This window comes from Triturus cristatus, chromosome 6 (genome assembly GCF_964204655.1).
Source record: "Triturus cristatus chromosome 6, aTriCri1.1, whole genome shotgun sequence".
In the NCBI taxonomy this organism is placed as follows: Eukaryota; Metazoa; Chordata; class Amphibia; order Caudata; family Salamandridae; genus Triturus; species Triturus cristatus.
Window position 1 is genome coordinate 1,515,537,534 of NC_140589.1, and position 21,936 is coordinate 1,515,559,469.

The 21,936-nt window shown below is 41.1% G+C and overlaps 1 protein-coding gene across 2 annotated transcripts in view; it reads right to left on the reverse strand.

The window, feature by feature from the left end:
• The window catches only part of TMX4 (thioredoxin related transmembrane protein 4), a 347,052-nt gene that overhangs the window by 178,837 nt on the left and 146,279 nt on the right, over positions 1-21,936 (reverse strand). For both annotated transcript variants that reach the window (XM_085612644.1, XM_085612645.1), the window contains exon 4: positions 18,193-18,321. In XM_085612644.1, the coding sequence (XP_085468770.1) occupies positions 18,193-18,321 (129 nt within the window). The remainder of the gene's footprint in view (positions 1-18,192; positions 18,322-21,936) is intronic.

Genomic DNA, 21,936 nt, shown 5'->3' on the forward strand with positions numbered 1-21,936 from the left:
TTTCTCACTTTGGTGTTAAGTGGTGGGATTCAGTACTTGTGTTTCTACAGTGCTGCTCAGTGATTTTGTGTAACACTAGAACCCATATAAATAATTTGATACCAGATTCAACTTCTTTTTAAAATCTTTTTTATGGGCCACTTTTGCTTCTCCCAAATTCACTTCTATTAAACTTGACTTTGTGCACCCGTGGCCATATCTGCAAGCATGGAATTTGAGCTCATCAACCTGGAGAGCTATACTGTGACTGAGCTCAGAGGATTCTATAGGTTGAGGGGGCTCTCAGCATCCAAGATTTCCAAGAAGCAGGAGTTCTAAATGGCCCTCAGGGCCTGATGGGAGACCTGCAACTTACAGGCTTCAGTACAGGAGGAGGATGAGGATGTGGAAGTTGAAAAGGAGCAAGAGGAGGAGATGGAAGGGAGGATGACAACCTCCTCATTTGGGCCCCAGAGGAGAGAGGGCCCCTGCCAGATCCAGGGCCAACAGCAGCATCTCAGCCCACAACCTGTTCACAGAGGAACTAGCAGACAGGGAAGCAGAAAGGAAGTTCAGGTTGCAGATAGGCAAAAGAAAAATGGAGGAGGCAGCTTCCCAGAGGGATGCAGAGAAGGAGAAAGCTGCTGCAAAGAGACCTTTGGAAGCCAAAAATATGTTGTTGGCTCATGAAATGAATCTTAAAGAGATAGACATTAAAACTAAACAAGCAGCAGAGTCCAGCAGCAATAGTGTCATAAATCCAATGTCTAATGGATAGGTGAGGGTTCGCAGACTCCAAAATCAGGTGTCTAGTTATGTGGTGGGGGTGACACAGTTAAATGGTTTTCTACCTATGAGGTAGCCCTTAGGATGCACAGGGTCCCAAAGGAGGATTGGGGAGCATGCTTGTGGAAATACATGCCCACAGTGGGGAGGGACAACCTTCTAACAATAGAGATAGGGGATCAATCAATCAATCAATCAATCAGTCATTTGTTAAGCGCACTACATACCCGTGGGGGTCTCAAGGCACTCGGGGGGAGGTGGGACCGCTACTGATCGAACAGCCAGGTCTTCAGTATCCTCCTGAAGGTCAGCAGGTCTTGGGTCTGTCGTAGGCTCAGTGGGAGGGTGTTCCATGTTTTGGCGACGAGGTGGGAGAAGGATCTCCCGACGGTGGTTGTTTTTCCGACACGCGGGATGGTGGCGAGTGAGAGGTCAGTGGAGCATAGCTGGTGGTTGGGGGAGTAGAAGGAGAGCTGTCTGTTGAGGTAGGCTGGGCCGGTCTTGTGGAGTGCCTTGTGTGCGTGGATGAGGAGCTTGAAGGATATCCTCTTGTTGACGCGGAGCCAGTGCAGGTTTCTCAGGTGGGGTGTGATGTGGACGTGTCGTGGTACATCGAGGATCAGTCTGCCGAGGCGTTTTGGATGTGTTGTAGTCGATTGATGAGCTTGGTCGGGGCTCCCGCGTAGATGGCGTTTCCATAGTCGAGTCTGCTGCTGACGAGGGCCTGGGTGACTGTCTTTCTTGTATCTGTCGGGATCCATCTGTAGATCTTACGGAGCATGCGGATCGTGTTGAAGCAGGAAGAGGAGACGGCGTTGACTTGCTTGGTCATTGAGAGCATTGAGTCGAGGACGATTGCCAGGTTGCGTGCGTGGTCGGTGGGGGTCGGGGCTGCCCCTAGTGCCATTGGCCACCAGGAGTCATCCCAGGCTGACGGGTTGGAGCCGAGGATGAGGACCTCTGTCTTGTCTGAGTTCAGCTTCAGACAGCTGATCTTCATCCAGTCGGCGACGGCCTTCATTCCTTTGTGGAGGTTGGCTTTGGCAGTGATGGGGTCCTTGGTGAGGGAGAGGATCAGTTGAGTGTCGTCTGCGTAGGAGATTATGTTGAGGTCGTGCTGACGGGTGACGTGTGCGAGCGGGGCCATGTAAATGTTGAACAGTGTCGGGCTGAGGAAGGATCCCTGGGGTATGCCGCAGATGATCTCGGAGGCTTTGGAACAGAACGATGGGGTGGCGGACGCTCTGGGTTCTGCCGGAGAGAAAGGAGGTGGTCCATTCCAGAGCCTTGTCTCGGATCCCTGTGGTGTGGAGGCGTGCGCGTAGTGTGCAGTGGCAGATGGTGTCGAAGGCGGCGGAGAGGTCTAGGAGGATGAGTGCTGCGGTCTCCCTATTGTGTACCAGGGTCCTGATGTCATCGGTGGATCAGATGAAGTATGCTCCCATGAAGGCCGTTCTACTCACTAAGTTTGGACTGACCCATGAGAAATATTGCATGAGGTTCAGGGACAGCAAGAAACGACCAAAGCAGTTTCAGTTAGGTTTCTTGGACTACTCCAGTGCAGCACTGAGTGGTTGGGTAAGGGAGAGTAAAGTGAGTGATTTTACTGTATTATACAACCTAATTTTGAGGGAGCACATGCTCATTTCCTGCTTTATAGATTTGCACCAACACCTGCTTGACAGCATGCCTCCTGACCCCAGGAAGATTGATAGGGAGGCAGACACTGGTTTAGCATCAGGGTCAACAAGAAGGATTCTTCTGGGATTAACCCCAGAAGGGTGATTTGGATTCCCCAAAGAAGAGTAAGTGGGAGTACTAGGGGTGCACAAACAGGTCACAGAATAAGCTGGAGGGAGGGGTTCCATGCCCCTTTTGAGAAACATCAAGGAGGTTCTGGTGGGCGGGGGGTCAGGGTGCCCCATTTCCAACCCCATTGCTTTGAGTGTTCCCAGTTAGGACACAAGCAAGGGGACTCTGTCTATCCTAACAAACAACCCACTGGTAGGAACTCAACAGAGGTGTCCAGTGTGGCCTTAGAGGAATGAAGCTACAAAGGGCAGGTAGTCGAACATGCCTTAGTTCATGGGAGAACTTGTGATCACTGAGAGTGTGAGTCATTGCTAGCCCCAGCGACAGTAAATGGGATCCCTGTTACTGCTCTGAGGGATACTGGTACACACTAAACCATGGTAGAGGAAAGGCTAGCTGCCCCAGATCATCACACTGGACTGGTAGGTAGGGTGGCTTTTACCATGGTCAGGATTTCATCCGCCCTATGGCTCTGGTGTCCCTGGACTAGGGTAGGGAGGTAGCCTAGAGGAGGATTGTAATTACTAACCAGATGCCCATTGGCTGAATTCTTGAGATAATGTTGTGGGAGCAGGTAAGGGCGTCCTCCCTGAGCACTGGGTTCTGGGGGTATTACTCCCACAGGGAATACAGGGGCCCAGACCCCTGCTTGACACAAAGTGTGTCTGCTTTGAGGGGGTGGTGCTCCCCCTAAAAGTTCTTACTTGCTAGGCACCTGTTCAGCCTCAAGGTTCAGACCTTGGCCTTTGAGGCAAGTCACAGGATACCATCCGTGGACTAGTGGGAGGGAGAGTGGACATAGGGTACCTAAATCTTGGGCTTGTGTCCCCACTCTGGGAAACCTTAGAGGTCAGAGAACCATGTATGGCCCAGGGCCTGGCTCTTGACATTGACTGCTGTCAGTGGCCTATGTTGGTTACTGTCCTTATGGGCAGAGTTCTCCTTAAGTTGGGGACGGAATTCTGAACCAAGGGGTGGAATGGGCCACATTACTTTGTTTGCCATGGCAGGATGCATCTGTAAGCAAGTTAAGGTTAGGTGCTACACAGAAGGGGTCCACAGATGAGCAGAAGGGTTACCCATGGGTCAGCCCAGAGGCTCAGGAGAGTGTAGACAGAGGGATCCAATGGCGGGCATAGCACTGACAAGTGCCACTGCAGAAGGGACCCACTGTCCACGTTCTTTCTCCTAAGCAGGGACGCCCATTAAGTTATTGATTAGTCTAGCCTGGCTTTTGACTGGAGGGGTGGTCGTGTTGGACTTGGCCCTCTATGTAGGGTCAACTCCAATCGTTTTGCCTTCATCCTGATGTGTTCTGAACACATTTGTGTTGGCTTTTAGGACTCTGTGCACTTTACCACTGATAACCAGAGGAACATTGCTTTTGCTCTCTCCTTTCAACCTACTAAAATTGACTTACGTCCAATTATCAAACATAGAAGAGTTGATACTTTCAGACTTCAAGCATCAAGTCCATTCTTTATGTTGAGTGCCCGGGTTAAGGGCAATATAAACATTATACATTCCTATTATGCTGGAAAAAACTGAGGATCATGGCTGTGTGAAACCATCTACAGTGATGGATCATGTGAGACCTGGTGCACCCGGAGACAAAGCAGTTGAGAGACTGGTTAGGACCGATGTCAAGTGATTGTCTTTGGGGCGATGTCGTATTGGACTGTGGGAGACTGGCCTGACCATCAGATTAGGGGACAAGCAAAGGGTCTTTTTTCAGGAATTACCTAAGAAACTAATTTATGTTGGTAGAATGGCAGTCTTGTGCAACTTGCTGAGATGACAGTGATTAAATGGAAAGACTGCAAGCTGTCTGCAGGATTTATACGAGATAAGAACAAGGCTTTGTTTTGATAAATGATGACCCTGCTGGATGAACCAAGCAAATTTGAAGGCAGTCAAGCTTTGGAAGGTGGGTGAACCTGCAGACTGAAACCATGATACTAAGGACACAATATCAACACTTTGAGTCTACTTCCACAAATGCTTCTCCCATGAACTGAAAAGTGAACACAAATGAAATCCTGGGACTGGAGTACATCACCAATGAGTCTCTTGTAATTCACTGAGGTCACATGCAGGTTTCCAAGCACTATCACTAGCCACAACTGGACTTCACTTCCCCACTAATCACCACTTTTAGCCCCTGTGAGTTTAAGGCTGCGGTTGCACCAGTAACTGCTATTGAGATGGCATGTTATGGAGGGACTGATGGGAGAGTACTAATCCAGGTAAGGACAAACCACAGATGAGCCACCCAATCACATCTCCTTCAACAGGATGCTGTCAGACCACCAGGATCATCTTTACGTTGAACAAGCCCCTCCTAACAACAATACCCTCTCCCCTTGGTTGTTTGAATGTACATGCTCCCCCGATCTCTTGAACATGACTGGTTGACAAAAATTCACCTGGCCTCTAAGCATTCAGCACACAGCACTGAAATCCACAAGGATAGAGATTTATGCACTGCCCGAAAGTATTGTACAAGGGATCTCTCCTAGTGTTAGGCCAGGACTACCAAGAGAAAACCTCATCACAATATTCAACCTACAGTTTCCCCCTCTACTAACATCAGGTAAAGAGCACTAGTTCCACAAAATCCCCATTGCCTTATGATTTTTTCGAAATCCCTCCCATCCCAAATGTTGGAATGTGCCTCCTCCAAATCCCACCTTGACAACTGAGCAAAACATAATAGTTCAGAAGTATGCATTTAAGTTAGAAAAATATCTGTGCACAGCATTCTCTTAAACCTATCACGATGACACCATCCATACAATGCTCATGCTTCTAAACTGCTGGCAGGTGAAATTTTGCGACCCCTTCAATTTGCATCACCTTGGCTACACTTACGTATATCCAAGGTCAAACACGTCATAGATCCCACCCTATCATTTACTAGGGCCGAGAAATCTGCCCCCAGGTATCCAAGAGAGCACCTACCTTGAATTATTCTGGTCCGGATTAGGGTAAGGATTTAGGGCCTGATTTAGATACTGTCCGGGTGGCAGAGGATATAACATATGTCACCCTGACAGATGGTAGCTGGTCCTAGTTAGGTATCACTACAGGCACAGCGGGCATCTCAGTACATTGTAAGGAACAGCTTTCACGGTGGTTTCATTCAAAGGTACCAAAAGTTTAGAAAATGCCCGCTTTCGGTTTGGACGGCCATCATTCAAACTTAAAAAAAAAATTGTGTTTTGAAATTACCAAAGTGGAAGTCTTATTAAAAAACAAAAAGTATGATCCCCATATACTGGGAGTCTTCTCCTGGGGTGTGGGAGTCAAAATGTATTTTTCACTCCCTGTGGCAGAACTGAGAAAACAAGCATAGGCAAAATGAATTGGTCTTGTCTATGCAAAATCTATGGCTTTATTCATTCTTTTAGCCACGGTACACAGCAATATGGCAGCTGTGCAACATGGTTGAAAGTAAAGAAAATAAAAGTGCTATGATGGGGTCAGTACTCCTTTCACCTTTACTTTTAACCATGTTTCACAGCGGCCGCACTGCTTGCATCATGGCGAAAAAAATTCTTAAATCATACAAGAGCTGTTTGACTGTGTCAAAGGTTTTTTGTGATGTACCTTGGAGGGGTAAGCAAGGTAAGACAGGCTAGTAGGCAGCACTCAACAAATTGACAGGCTGCCACAGTGTTAGTAAAAAAAGAATAAAGTTAGAAGTAAAGCGATATGATGCAGAGAGCACTGGCCACGTCTTAAGGCTTTTTAATCTTTTTTTTTTTTTGCTTTACTAACACTGTGTTGTCCTGACGTATTGCTGCTTGCCCCATCCTGTCCCACCATAAAAAAAACACTGACAAAGATAAATAGCTCTCACATAAGCGAGAGCTAGCTGGCTTTGTTAATGTTATTTTCTGCCTTTGCAATAATTCTTTTAAAAAACAAGCAATGCAGGATGGGGTGGGAGGTGGAAAGCAAAACAGTGGAATGGCATCACAGGGAGGGTCATGGCAACAACTAGAGTGAGGGGGCAACAACAGGGTAGGGTAGCAGGCAAGCAACAACACAATAAATTTAAAAAAGTGCCTCAATCCGAGCGGGAACTGACAAAGCAATTAACCAGTACCTGGTCCATGCTCCATTGAAGGAATAAATACACTAGGAAGAAGAATGTTAAACCAACATACTGACCAGTGAGAACCAATGAGATGAGAATGTTGATGAAGCCAGTCAATGGTAAGCAATGGACAGGCCGAATGCCCCTATTTAGAGTTTTTTTCCCTTCTAATCTAATGGATTTAATTAGACGGTCCATAGGGAGTATCTTCCTGTAGTTAGAGCGAATAGGAGCTTTGTGTACACAAAGCTGATGGTCTTCTCAACCTAAATAGGGCAGGCAGACCGTCAACTTAGTGGACAGAGTACTCCATCATGCTTTTTTGGGAGGGAATGATGCTGCTTGTTTTTTTTACTCTGTGCACTGGGACTCTGCTAACCAGGCCCCAATGCATTTGCTCTCACCCGTAAAATATGAATGTCATAATTGGCTATACTCCTAGTTTACATATTTAAGTTACCTATAAGTCCCTAGTATATAGTACAAAGAGTATCCGTGGCCCCTAAGTTAAATGCCACTAATAAACTGCAGTACACATTGTGCCACCACTAGAGTGACAGTGTAAATCATTGCTGCAAGCATACTATTGTAGCCTATATGTGCAGTGTTAAAACTGCAAATTTGATCTGTCAAAATAACCCCTCATGAAAGGATCAATAGGGTATGCAGCATGATAAAAGACACAGAAACAGTAAAAGATAAGTTATTGTTGACTATAGTCAAAAGAAATGTTAATCTTTTATTTAAAAACAAACCAAGGAAACCCTCAAAAATCACACCGCTTCTGCTACGATGCACAGCCTAAATGCTACTGTAAATTCCTGATATGGTACACAACGAAAAACCAAACTTGCTGATCATGACATTGCATGACATGACAATAGCATCTCAAAATTAACTATATTGTCTCCCAATAATTGTTATTGTGTAGTGTAGATTTTCTAGGCTAATGCAAGGTGTCAGGGCGGCCAGGTAACACGAATCCACACATGATTCTATTTAGCACATTGGATTTTTAAAGCACTTCATGCACTCAGTGGTGCGTGGAGTTTTTGGCAAACCTTGCTAAGAAAGCATGCTATTTTCATCCCCATCTTGTGTTGAGAAGACATTTTTCTTGAGGAACGTTGAAGGCCCTCTCCAGGGACCTGCCACCTTCACAGTGAATGTGACCAATAAAAGTGATGTGTGAGCTTGAGCTTTGCATTTTAGCAGGTAGATAGATATGATTTTTCGCAAATTCTATTTGGAATTCCCAGTTCAATGCAAATGACGATAAGCAGTGTGAAAGCTTACAAAGTAGTAGTAATTTTCTTTATTTATGTCTTTTATTTTTTAGAAAGCAGTGGCTTGGAGGGAAATTTACAAAATAATGTTGTTGAACTGGAGACAGAGAGTTCCCTCGTAGTAACATTTGAAGTTCTATGATACAGTCAAGCACAACATAATTGTAAAATCTAAGCATTATAGCTATATTTCCTGTGGAATATTTGGTTCATCCTCATAGTGACGGCCCCCAAACTCCTCTGCAGGGCTTCACCATTGTCAGGGTATCAGGATGAAGCAGCAATGGAGGAACGAATTATGTTATAAGAGTACAATTTGTAGTAAGCAAAGGCAAATAATACTGCAAATGTTGTGGAAATATGATTTTGACCATTTTGGGCTAGAAACTGCATTTTTGTTGATGAATGCAAATTATTTGGCAAAAGAAGTAAATCCATAACAATGCAGTAAACGCTGCAGCTGTAGAACCACATAAATCCTTTGCCGCTCACCTATCTACTTTGCTTTAACAATATTTTCTTCATGCAATAGAATCAAAACGAAACATTTTAATTCCAGTCAGTGTCTATTCTTAAATTTAAAGAACACAGTATTCATGGTTACGCTTGTAGAGTGGAAGGATATTGCGGATACCGCAAGCATACCCCTCTGTTCTAACTTTGATTTGAGGAGGTGCTGTGCCCTACTCTCTTTTAACAGTAGCAGACATTTATCTGCAAACTGCTTGATTGGACGGACAAAATCCTAGCAGTTTTTGGTTGGAGGCTCCCTTAAAAAGGGTTAACAGGTGCTGAACACTTCTTTAAAGGCTATGTCTGTTTAACCCTTGAACTTACTGCGGTATCCTATTCTAAGATAGTGACTGGTAACTGTTATTACTTGGTATTCCCAATTCATCACAGAAGCTACATTTCATGTTCCTGTTTAGTTATTGCCTGTTCCTGTTTTGTTATTCCGTGCTCCTAACTGAGAGTTTTTAAGGCAAGAAGAAAGTCAAAACATGGGGTCACAATGCAGTTGAAGAGTATTCTTCAATGGGTTTACTGCCCTGGACTTCCATTTTTGTCCAAATTTTATATTTTTCAGTCTAAGTTGGAGTTGCTGGCGCCTTCACCGTTTAGGTGTTTTTCTGGAACTACAATGTATTCTGAAAAAAAGTGTTTGGATCAGTTCTGCTCTAGTATGCTAACTTATCTTACAAACATCAAGCTCTCGGCCCACATGTCTGGCTAATTGTTTTGAGCTCAGCCATGATTTGATTTCCATGCTGTGAAATTTAAAAACACTTCGAATGCCTCTGCTGACCTACAAGGGTCACTTAGTGCTAATCAACCAATTCTGCTATGAAACATAATGAGAACAACCCATTCCCAGTTCCTCTGTAGTTTTCCAAATCTATTATGACGTAAAGTGTGCTGCGGGAGTGAACCATATTGTTTCAGAACAGGGAAAACATGCCAACCACAAATTTGTCCTTATAAATAAGCAAGGACTTGAAAGAAAGTCACAAGAAAACTAACCCTCAACAGAGGGAGTTGGAGAGAGCTAATGTAGTTGTAAAGAGGTCGATTAACTACACTAAGACTTTGAACATCAAATGAGTAGAAACTGGAAACAATCAAACAAGTAGGAAAAAAAGCAACATATGCACAAATTGATTTCAGCATGTCTAGTCCCTTTTGTACAACTGTAATTTAAATCCTCAAGCAACCTGTATTTATATTCATAAATGATTGCTTTCCATGTTCAACAGAGCTCAGACACTTGGATATTAAAGAAATTACATAAATATTTTATTTTTGCAGTATAACTGTTTTGAACACATTTGACATTTATTTTATTTTTGCAGTATAATTATTGTAAACACATTTGACATGTTCATAGATACTTATATGAATACAGCTCTAAAATACACCAATACAATCATCCTCATCTGTCATAACCCACACACACACTCATACATGGTACTAGGTCAGCGTATGATACAATTATAAGATCCTCAAGAGCCCTCATTGTATGTTTTTTCATTTTACTCTAGGGATGGGGTCTGAGAGGACCGGGGAGTAATGAGCTTGATTACTTAAATGTTCAATCATTTTGTTGATATATTGATTTGTTTCTAGGATGACTATTCCTCCTCACTTATCCCAATTTTTAATAGTAACTGTTTTCTCTTGACTTAATGTTGTTAGGGCTTTCATTTCCGCCAATCCTAAGGTATGAGGTAAATACCACATGGCTTCTTTTAGTTTTTGATACACGATGTTCTCTGATATGGAAACCTCAGGACTTACCTGTTCAATCTTCAGAGTAAATGTAGAGGGTGGATGTAATACAGAGATGTTGTCTGGAATTTCAATATTGGCCATCTGTTCATGATTCAGAAAGCCTGATTTTTCTAAACAAATCTGTCACATCCTGGAAAAGGTCAAAAACATCGGGCCCGATTCACAAAGGTACACTGAGATTAAAGTCTAACTTTACAACTTTCAGTATTCACAACGGCATTTATGAGCAGTAAAGGTACAATTTTGTCTCAGTTTTGGTCTCAGTTAAACTTAAGTCCTAAACTCAAGTTTAACTGAGATAAAAGTCTACCCTCTGGGAATACCGATAGTCAATAAGTTAGACTTTCATCTTAGTTTATCTTTGTGAATCGGACCCATTAGGTTTAGTATGTGGCACAAATGATAACCCTTTAGATAGTAAAGCATCCACAGAATGTCCCATAGTTTTACCAGAAAGATTAAAGATGGGGATCTGTGTTAATGTCCCCAGTATTGGCCTTTGGCAGTGAGCAGACATTGATTGTTGGACTGCTGGAATTGACCCTTGAATCTGGGCCTTTTGCACTCCCACTGGGCATATGCAAACTGTCATATTCTGAACTGCCTGAAGGTGGTACTGTGTTCTTTTGGGGCGGGGAGGGGGGGGTGGGGTACAGAGAATTACCAACCATTCGTCATCACTGATGATACAAAGTATTATTAATGTTTTATCTGAGTTGATTTCAATCGAGAACTGACGATTTACTCATGAAGATGTCTGAAAGTCTTTACTGTTGCAGCCACACCACCATCTAGACATCATATAATGGTATGGAAGTAATGGACTGTATTCTATTGAAAAATGTTAATGAGTGATAGTTAAATGAGGATTACATCATTGGATTCCACCAATCTTGTGTGGTGTGGCTACATCATAGTATGCAATGGCACATATGGTGAAAACTGACCCGAGCACAAATGAGTAACATATTTTAAGGGGCAGTCCTATTTAATTTCATAATGCAAGTGGATAGGCACGTTTTGCCTGTGGGAGCATATTACATTATATAAATAGGTGATGCTGAAATCAGATTTAAGGTAATATGCATTAAATCAAATTTCCCTTCACTGGCACAACCAATAAAGTACATCTGAAAAGTATAGACTACCAGGGCTGATCTGACTTTCAAAAATACTTTGACACAGCACCAACAATAACTGAAAGAGAAGTACCTCTTTGCAGTGGGGTGTTGGGGTGCTGACACAATCCTTGATTATAAGGGTATTCTGCAGTTCACTAAAAGGAGCCAACTGAATAAGAACATACGCTACAAATTACCACAATGCACCCTTCTGTGAAATGCCATCTGAAATCCCAGTTAATTTTTGTGACTTGAAAATCAGTAGCTGAACACTACAACAGCTATGTCAAGCAGTAGTCCTCTTGCTCACTCTTTGCATGCTGTGATCTGCATTATTTGAACTGTATCCTTCAAAGACTAGAAATGAACCATTGCGAAAGCAACTCTAACTGAGAGCAACAGACGTACCTTGTTAAAACAGGTGTAGGCATATGGCAAAATGCCATTCATTGTCCATTTATCTATGAAACACTCACTTAGGTTTTCCCTCTTCTACAGTCATCAGTCATCAGTGATTATTGTGAACATGATCGCACAGTAATCTTACGTGAAATTGAATACCATAGCAAAAGAAGTGAATCAATACAATAGACCAAGAACACAGAGCACTGTAGAAAACAGGGTGTTAGGCTTGAAATATCTATAATGGAATCATGACTTACATGATAGCGAAAAAAGAGGTCGAATAACCCCAGTGTTTTAAGGAGCTCTTTTTAGCTGCCTTCTTGGAAGAATGGCTTCTCAAAATGCTCTTCTAATAGGCAGGATTTTGAGGGGACCTCAGAAACCTAGGGAGGGTGAAGAGATCCTTTCCACATGAAAGGAGTGGGGATACAAACTCCCATTGAAACAATCTAAGCACACAAACAAGTATCCACTCACTGAGATTAGAAATTGGAATGAGAAGAGGGAAGAAGCGATATATATATATATATATATAAGTTTCCACCACACTCAGAGGTGGGAAGAGGAGAAAACCTCTTTTTTATTTATAACCCTCACCCACTCTAAAAGTGACATGCTTTATCATCTGGTTCACCCTGACTCCTACAGGTCAGGGTGAGCTCGACCGTGTTCCAGGGGGCACTTAGGAAACAAATTGTCTTACTGCTTAGGGGTTTTTTTTACATTAAGATAAAAATCCTTAATTCACCCCAGGTATCCCTTTATTGGTGGGTTGATGGAGGATATTAAAAGTAAAAAGGGAAGGGGCAATCAGGATATTGTGGTCCTATGACCCTAAACTACATGCGCAAAAATGTTTCTGCCATACTTTACTGGCCCGTGGTGTTCCGAAGGTGTAGATAGCACTTTGAACAACAACTAGAGGTAGGGACCACAAAGTAACCCGCAACCGTTTAATGATTGACTTCACAGGCACAACTATAATAATCAAATTCACCAAGTATTTAACATAATGGGTAGATCAAACATATAGAAGGGTCAGAAAATGTTTATTTATGCAGATTCCTTCAAAGATATCTACATGGATCATGGTTCTATTCCTTAAGAACATATGAACAAACAGGACATGCAATGCAGCCTCCCAGAACAAGCAAGAATATCTCCTGAATACTGACTCAAAAATATTTTTTGACCTTAATATTGAGGGAAGAAATGTAGTGGGTAAGTATATGTTTTCTTTAAAAAAAAAAAAAAGATAATTTTGAAGGTTAAAATATTGATTTCTAAATTATTGAACTAGTTAATATAAAGTTTGCAAGGATTTTGTTTACAGTGTATTTTAGTGATTTTTGTTGTAAATAATAAAACATACATTTTATAAATACATATTTATTTGTATAATTCCTTTGAGTTCTGAAGTTTATTGGTGTATTGAGTAGTGAATTTTATTAATAAAGTGTATTTTGTATGTTTACTGAAGTGTATATTAATTAGGCTAATTTGTAATTATCTATAAATTGTTTTTAATATTGTACTCATTTTACAAAATGTGTCATTATTTTGTCCAGTAACTTTGTTTTTTGTTGTGAGAAGAGAATTACTATTCTAAAATAAATATTATATTATGTCAATTTTTTTTTCAATTTTTGTATTAATTTTTAATTATTTGCTAATACATTTTGAACTGGAGTATTGGGTTTTATTGGTGATCTCGGTTGGGTAGGATGTTCAAAATATTATTAATAACTCAAAGGAAGATTTTGCATAACATATTCTTTCACTTCTTTTAATTTATCAAAAAGTAATTAGAAATGTTTAAATAGTTTTGTTGGTGTTTCCTAATTAAAGTAATTAATGTATTAAAAAACTCATATTACATTTAAGAAACCTGAAAATAAGTTTCTAATTGTTAAAAAGATGTATTGAATATGTAATATTATTGAGGTTTTTTTTAATTATTGTGTTAGAACATAAAAGTTAATAATATTTACCTATGTAGTTTTAGATTCAGATTTATTTATTTTTTTTGAATTTTCTAAGACAATGTAATATTTTCGTGAATGTATTTGTAATAGTATTAGTCTTCATGGTATTTATTTAATTGTATTTGTGCAACACTAAAATGATTGCAATAAGATGAGAATTTAAGTAAATTTAAAAATGTAAAATATGTTTTATATAATGTTTGTGTAACTGAATTTTACAAATAAGTGATATCACTTCAAATATATGCACTATCCCCAAATTTTGAAGAACTGGAGGTAGACTAATAAATAATAAACCAAACTCCAATATATGCACTTCACCCAAAATTTGTAAACTGTAGTTAGAATAGTAAATATGCTCCCCTTCCCTCATTATATGTCCTTTCAGCAATGTTCATACTTCTGAAGATAGAATATTAAATACGACACTCACAAATGTAAGCACTTAATAGTAGATTTGATACCCCCAAATGAATGCACTTTCCCAAATAATTGCAATACTGGAGTTGAAACAATAAATATGGGCACCCCACACCTTCCAAATTATGTGCACTTTCCTCAATGTTCATTTGACTGACGATAGATATGTATATTTAACATTTCCCAAATATATGCACTTTACCCACCATTATTGTGGCTAGACTTAGAACAATTAATTTGACATCCCAAAATATAGGCACTTACCCCAATGTTAATGGCATTGGGATTTGCATGCCAAATATATGCACTTATCCCAATGTTTGTATGAAAGTTGTGAGAATAGTAAATGTCCCGAGTTTGGGTTTGGGTTCAGTTGTAGAATATAACTACGTTTTGACAACAGTAGTTTGTATATACTTTTTACCTCATGACAGTTTATACATTCTGTAATTTTAAAGATCTCAATCTGTGAACCTTTCTCAAATAGGTACGTTGATTTTATGTCTGTCAGTCCATTGACTAGAAAAAGAACAAGTCCCTAGTTTTGTATGTGGATCGAGTGTTGTACTATTAACATGTACAATGGCGGTGGGGTCTACAAGCTCACTCAGTTATTTAGAAAAAACTTGTAGTTTACAAAAAACAGCAATAATTGCAACTCAAAAAGATAAAAAATTTGATAACGTATCCTGACCCCGGAAGATGTTCGTAAGGTGCAGGGAGACTGAATCATTTTTATCAAATTTTTTATCTTTTTGAGTTGTAACATCTAAAGCAACAATACCAGTTATAAACCGTCAAAAATAGAACATTGAGAAAAAATAAATAATACCCCTATTATGGCTTACCTGTTTCTTGGTCGCTATTAATAAAGCAACAAATTTATCAGGTGGCACCTACAAACGTAATTTAAGAAGATATATTACCACACATTAAGGACATTTCCTATCTTTTAATAAAAAATCTACTGAAAATGTTTCCCATCTGAATCATAACAGGGGTTACATTCATCAAAGATTTTAATAGAAAACTCTGTCCTGAAGAAGGTGTTTGATCCTACTTCACTGAAACGCCGCGTCGACTTTTGTGTAGTTTTCTTGTTTATTTTTAATCATCAAATATGACTTTTGTGTAGTGTTTGTTTATTTTTTAATTTATTAAATCAAATGTGGTACTAGTATTGATTATTGTTAAAGTGGTTTTATAAGTTTTTAACAAATTATGAATAAAAATTGATTTTGTAATTATTGAAATTGATTTGGTCCTTGGCGTAATGTTTTTAGTGCATCCATACGTGAGCTTGCTAATTGGGAATCTCTATACATGTAAAGGATATATGGTGCAATTATTGCTGTTTTTTGTAAACTACAAGTTTTTCTAAATAACTGAGAGAGCTTATAGACCCCACCGCCATTGTACATGTTAATAGTACAACACTTGCTCCACATACAAAACTAGGGACTTGTTCTTTTTCTAGTCTAATTACCCCGTCCCTATAGTTAACAATAGAGTTACTCCTCCTTTTTAGCCCTGTCAGTCCATTGAGCCTGTTTATGCAACCATTGGTGCTATTAGTGCTATTATTTAATTTTCACCTTTCCCACTACAGCTTGTTCACAACAATTATGCTTTAAGTTGTTTTCCCTTGAGGCCAGAGTGTGTCTCGAATTCTAATTATAGCTGTAGCCCATGAGTTAGCAGTACTTCTCACTTATGAGCCGCACGCACTGTAGCCCCTTCTTGTGTGTGATCATTCGGCTTTACTTTGTGTGATACGAGTGCTAGATTAGTGAGCACCAGTTGTACTTTGTCAATCTGACCTTGTCAGCAAAGACATTTTCTCCCTCATGGGATAATTACTTAATGGATCTGTGTTGGACCTGGTCCTTTACGCATGGACTCCCCAGATTTTTGCCTTCCTCTGTCTTCCTTTGCTGAACCCGTTTTTATTGGCTTTTACTACTCTGCACTTTTTTGCTGCTAAACAGTGGTAAAGTGTTTGTGTTCTCTCCTTGAAACATGGTAAAACTGGCCTACATCTAATTGGCACATTTATTTTACCTGTGAGTTCAAAGTAAATGGTACTGTTGGTACCCAGGGACTGTAAATTTAATGCTACTAGTGGGCTGCTGCACATACTGTGCTGCACGTACTGTGCCACCCACTAAAGTGACCCTGCAAAAAATGTCTAAGTCCTACGACTGCAGTCTGTAGTGGAGTCTTAAACTGACATTTCTACATGGACAGGCATAAACCTAATTTTTTAATGCTTATATGTCACCCATAAGAAGTGGCATAGCTAGGTGTGTGCTGGGGATGGGGGGGCTCTCTGCCCCAGGCAGCACTGTATTTGGGGCAGCAGCGTTGAGCAAGTCGAGTGTCTCGACTACCATCACCCGTCCACCCCTAGAGAACAAGTTGTCCGTCTATCACCAGGCCCCTGAGGAACAAGTAATCTGCCGGCCGCCAACCCTCCGCTCTTACCTACACCGGAAGACAATCATAGGGTCCACCCCGGGTGGCAGTACGTCTAGCTACGCCACTGCCTGTTATCTAAGACCTAAAGGCTCATAGGGCAGGGTGCATGATATTTAAAAAGTAGGGCACATTTGTTTAAGTTTAACATGTTCTGGCAGTAAAAGACTGCTTAAGTTGTTTTTCACTGTTGTAAGGCATATCTCTCCTTTATGCTAACGCTGGGTTAACGTATTTTAAATAATAAGTGTTAACTTCAGATTGGGAGAGTAATACTGTTTGCTCTCAAACAAATTTTAATTTTAAATCCTCTACATGGTAAAGTCAGATTTTAGATTATCATTTTGAAAATGCCCCTTTCAGAAAGTTGACATTTTCCTGCCTACATTCTCTTGGGCCTATCTAAGAGTTTCTAGCTGCCTAAGTCTCTTAATTGTCCTCCCATCAAATACTGGGATTCCAAATACAATTAACGAGTCAGTTTCGGTTGAAAGAAGTATGAGTGCCTCAGAAAGAACCTGAAAGTATGAGTGCCTAAGAAATAATATGGCTATACTGTAAAATAAGAAATCAGTTATACTGTGACATATGGCTGGCAGTTCTTTCAGATGTGCTAATCTCTTTAATCTGTTAAACATACCAAGTCTAGGTAGTTATATGTCTGATTATAATAGTTTGAGTTAAAAACCGCCATTTTCATTTTTTATAGATTTATCTGGAGAAAATTGGAATTATTACATCTGGTAAATAGTCTTTGTAGGGCTATAGGTGTAGATCCTATGATCATCTACATAAGTCACACTTCACCTGGGTTGTGAGTCTAATTTCGGTGGAAAATTATTATTGTTGTTCAGGACGTATGGTCAATCAGAATTATATAAACAAAACAGCAGGGGTGCTAAGATGAGCCCTTGCTTTATCCCAAAGAACATGGAGAGATTAGGCAACAAGCTACCATTAGATGATAATACCACCCAAACACAAGATTCGGTGTGAAGTTGTATAATTATATTCAATAATGACCTATCTTTGCCCAAGATCTGTAATTTAGGTAGAGCACATTGCAGATCTATCTCTGTAATTGTATTCAAATTTGTGTAAAGGTTAAGGTGCAATTTGATGACAACTACAAGTATTAGAACAATAACAAATGAGCAGATGATAATGCACATAAAAGTTAATAAAAAGATTAGACAAATATCTAAATAGGCTGGACAAGCAGCGCTGATGCAGATGCAGGGAAAAGTACTATTATGAGCAATACACTGGTGATCTGTAGTTATGGGATGTTTGAAACCTAACGCACCGCAGTCAAAGTTTTTAGAATAGAAGCAGTGCTTCTATTGTCCACTTTGTAACATAATTCATGTTGAAGTGTTTTCACAAGTGATGTGTATCTTTTAATGGATATGGGAGGATCTTCCTTGAATTAGTGGTTTTATGCACCATCAGCATAGTCATTCATTCATCCTTTTAGTCCTCAAATAATAAAGTCAATACAAAACGTATGCCGGCATTTAGTAATGTCTTACGTGATGGACGATGGAGATTTCCACCCTGTTATCGGCTCAACTCCTTCCCATTTTTTTAAAATAATGTAGTTTAGAAGCTCTTCCGATGTTCGTGGACCACGATATTTGCGAAATACACCATCCTTGGCACTGCAGAAAGCAATTACAAAGAATTGTTACAAATTTCAGAAAACTACCATATGCCATAAATTGCCATAATTTTCTAAACTGGGTGTCTAGGTTAGCAGATCTGTATGCTAGGAAATGAGGATTGCATTAAAAGAATTACTTGTTTAATTGGTTTAATTAAGCCACACCCACCCACCGATTTGACAACATTGTGTTTTTCTGTCATGCTGCAATTTAACTAAGTATGGCAAACTACTGCTCACCGAATGATTTTTCCATCTCAACTACAATGGCCACCTTGCTCACCTCTTACAGGTGATACCTAAGAAGGGCCGGACTGGCCGCAGCTGACACCGGGCATTTCCCTGGCGGGCCACCAGGACTTGGGCCCCTGGGGGACCGATTTTGTTACAGGGCCGTTTTTGCAGGATAGCTGCAATATCGGCCGCTGTAACAAAATCGGCCGAAACTGGCCCAGGCAAACTGCTCAGCCACACCCCCAAACCCCCTGGGGGGCTGACCGAGCACTATGCCAAGGGCCGGTTTTGGTTCCTAGTCCGGTCCTGTACCTAAGCATAAAATTAGTTCAAATCTGGCTGGAATGTTCTGAGCGTTCTTGCTTAGACTACCAAAAAATATCCTCTCAAATATTACCTTAGTTCAACACATGCAGATTTTCAATTCCTCAAACTAAATGTAGCTTGAGTATGGAAAATGCCTTAGTTTTCAGCCAAACCAAAGGTATGCAGTTGATCTAAAACTCTGTAACTTGATTAATATGTGTGATGAGAACGCTTGCCTTGTGTCACAGGCCTTAATTCACCTCCATTGGCTGCCAGTAAGGCAGCAACCCATTCGTTTCATAGCAGGCTGCCTTTCACTACAGCCTTAATATAAGCCTAGTCAGTGCTTAATTTTCAAATAAAAGAGTTCTGGTGCCCACAGTTCTGCTCAGAAGCCCACAGCCAGTGAAATTAAACGTTGATGCACTGAATACCAAGGTTGGTAATCTTAAATTAAGCCCTTATGCCTCTTTAAACAGCTACCAGACTTTCCCTGCTCCTTTATCTCACTTTTGCAGATTCCTGCTTTCTCCCTTTAAGACAGTTTTCCCATCTTTCTCTTCCTTCATCTTTCTGATCTGTTTATTCTCCCTCAGTAAATGTATGATGAGGAAAAAACAAGTGCTGGTCCACAAAGAGAAGTTCCAGTGGCCCCACAGGCAACCACCAGCTCAAACTAAGCACTGAGACTAGTTCTCCTCTATTTTTAGAGAATCTGGAAGCTTACTACCCCATCCACATCTTAGAACCAGATATCCATATCTTCTCCTAGTGGCCTATTTTATATGACTTTGGTTGGGCAGCCGTGATCATAGTTCTAGTCACTAGCTCATGCAACTCAACAATATAGTCTCTGTAAGGCTCCTTTTGTAACTTTTTGTCCATTAAGGCCTTCATTTTTGCAATCATGTTTTCTTATGATGAGAAGGCCACTCTTACTCCCCTAGCACAGAGAAGCATTTGAATGCATGCCTACTTTACAGATTTCAATACACACCCCACTACAATAAAAGATGACACTTTGAAACTATCCTACCTTCTTAGGTGGCACTTCCTGTTTTAAGTAATGGACGATTCATTACTTTAAAAGTGACTGCAAATATCTCTCCTACTTTGTTGATCAATACCATTGCCTTGAGTCTTGGCAAAACAGAAATATCCATATTCGAGCCTATTTTTAAAAGTGAATTTGGTTGTAAACATATGACAGACCTAAGCACATTTATGTGTGAGGAGATCTCCACCATACATGCTCTCCCCACAAGTAATTCCAAATCAATAGGTGAGGCTGAGGGTGTTCCAAGGTTTGATTAGTCTTGAAAGTTTGTGAATGCCTAGAAACATGAACGTTTATCAGCATTCAGTAAGGTCTCTCCTTTGTCATTCTACCCTGGAAAGGATTGATTTTTACTGAAGTCAAAGGCTGGCATAAATTCTTGTCCAGGGTCAGATGGGGAATGTATCACACCCAGATTAGTTGGGATGTAGGAGAAAGAGCTTTCTCTTCTGTGGTAAAAATAAGGAGGTTTCCCATATGGATCTCTATTATAGCTGTGTTGCTGGCATGGTTAGCTACCCTCTGACTTTGCTTCAATGATTTATGAAGGGACTGTAGACTGGTGACAGAATGGAGTGCACTGTGTGTCTGTGAGAAGAACTTCTATGTACCTCTTTAGGAAAGTGAGTTAACATATCTATTTCAGGAATTCATAACAGGTAACGGTTGAGGAATATGACAGGAGAGAACACCCAGTTCAACAAAGTTCTACAGGGAAGCAATTTATGTTCAGAAAGAGTTTCTGACACAAATATAACAGATTTATAATTGCAGGGTGCCATCATAATGCAGTTAATTAAACATGTCCTTGTATTTTCTTGGGTCAATTTTTAGGTGATAGAGGTATGCTTATTTTGGATTGCAAAATTATTAGATAGAAAAGTATTAAATGTAGATTTTCAAACTGCATACTTGTTCAAATTTTGTGAAAAGTGAGAAAGTATAATGTATCAACACAGATGGTCAGTGTGGATTACTAAAGAAGTATTTTGACCAGTGGAAATTTATTCAAGGCAAGTTCTTATCCCAGGAATGGGGTGTATGACCATTATGGGGATGATTAGCTTTACTCCTTTTCAGTAAGACATGATATGCAGTCAGGGTGCTGAATTTTTCTTAACATGAAGTTAGTTCCTGTATATTCTTCGATTAGGCTTATCAGCAGTTACCTATTACCTATTACCTATTAGCAGTTAAAGCATGTGGTTAGGATTGCATAAAGATGAACATGTAATTTTAAATATATCTACATCAGGGTGCCGATTACGATCCGTTAAAAACCGCGTACGAACCGTCGGTCGGAGCGAATTCCCCGTCCGACTCGTACCCGGTTGTAAAACTTTACAAACATGGAATTACGATTCGCACGGAAACACCATTTCCGTACGAATCGTAAAAAACACCGACCGACGAAAATATACATACGAATGTGATCCGGGAATGCTGCGATGTGACGTCGGGACGCTTTCAGGCAGCGTTTCACGAACCAGGAATTACGATTCGAACCGACAGCAGTCCGGACGGCAATATTTTCACGGCACCCAAAAAGTGCCGCAAAAGCGAAGTACAGCGTGAATCGACCAGAGTAGGTGGCCCGGTACGCGCTGACCCCCCCCCAGCCCCCGTAGGTACGCGCCGACCCCCCCCAGCCCCCGTAGGTACGCGCCGACCCCCCCCCCAGCCCCCGTAGGTACGCGCCGACCCCCCCAACCCCCGTAGGTACGTGCCGACCCCCCCTGTGTGTACACCCGTGTACGGTGCGTACCCCCCCGTGTACGCTCGAGTCATACCCCCACCCGTGTATGTACGGTGCGTACCCCCCCGTGTACGCTCGAGTCGGACCCCCCCGTGTACGCTCGAGTCGGACCCCCCCGTGTACGCTCGAGTCGAACCCCCCCGTGTACGCTCGAGTCGAACCCCCCCGTGTACGCTCGAGTCGGACCCCCCCGTGTACGCTCGAGTCGGACCCCCCCGTGTACGCTTGAGTCGGACCCCCCGTGTACGCTCGAGTCGGAC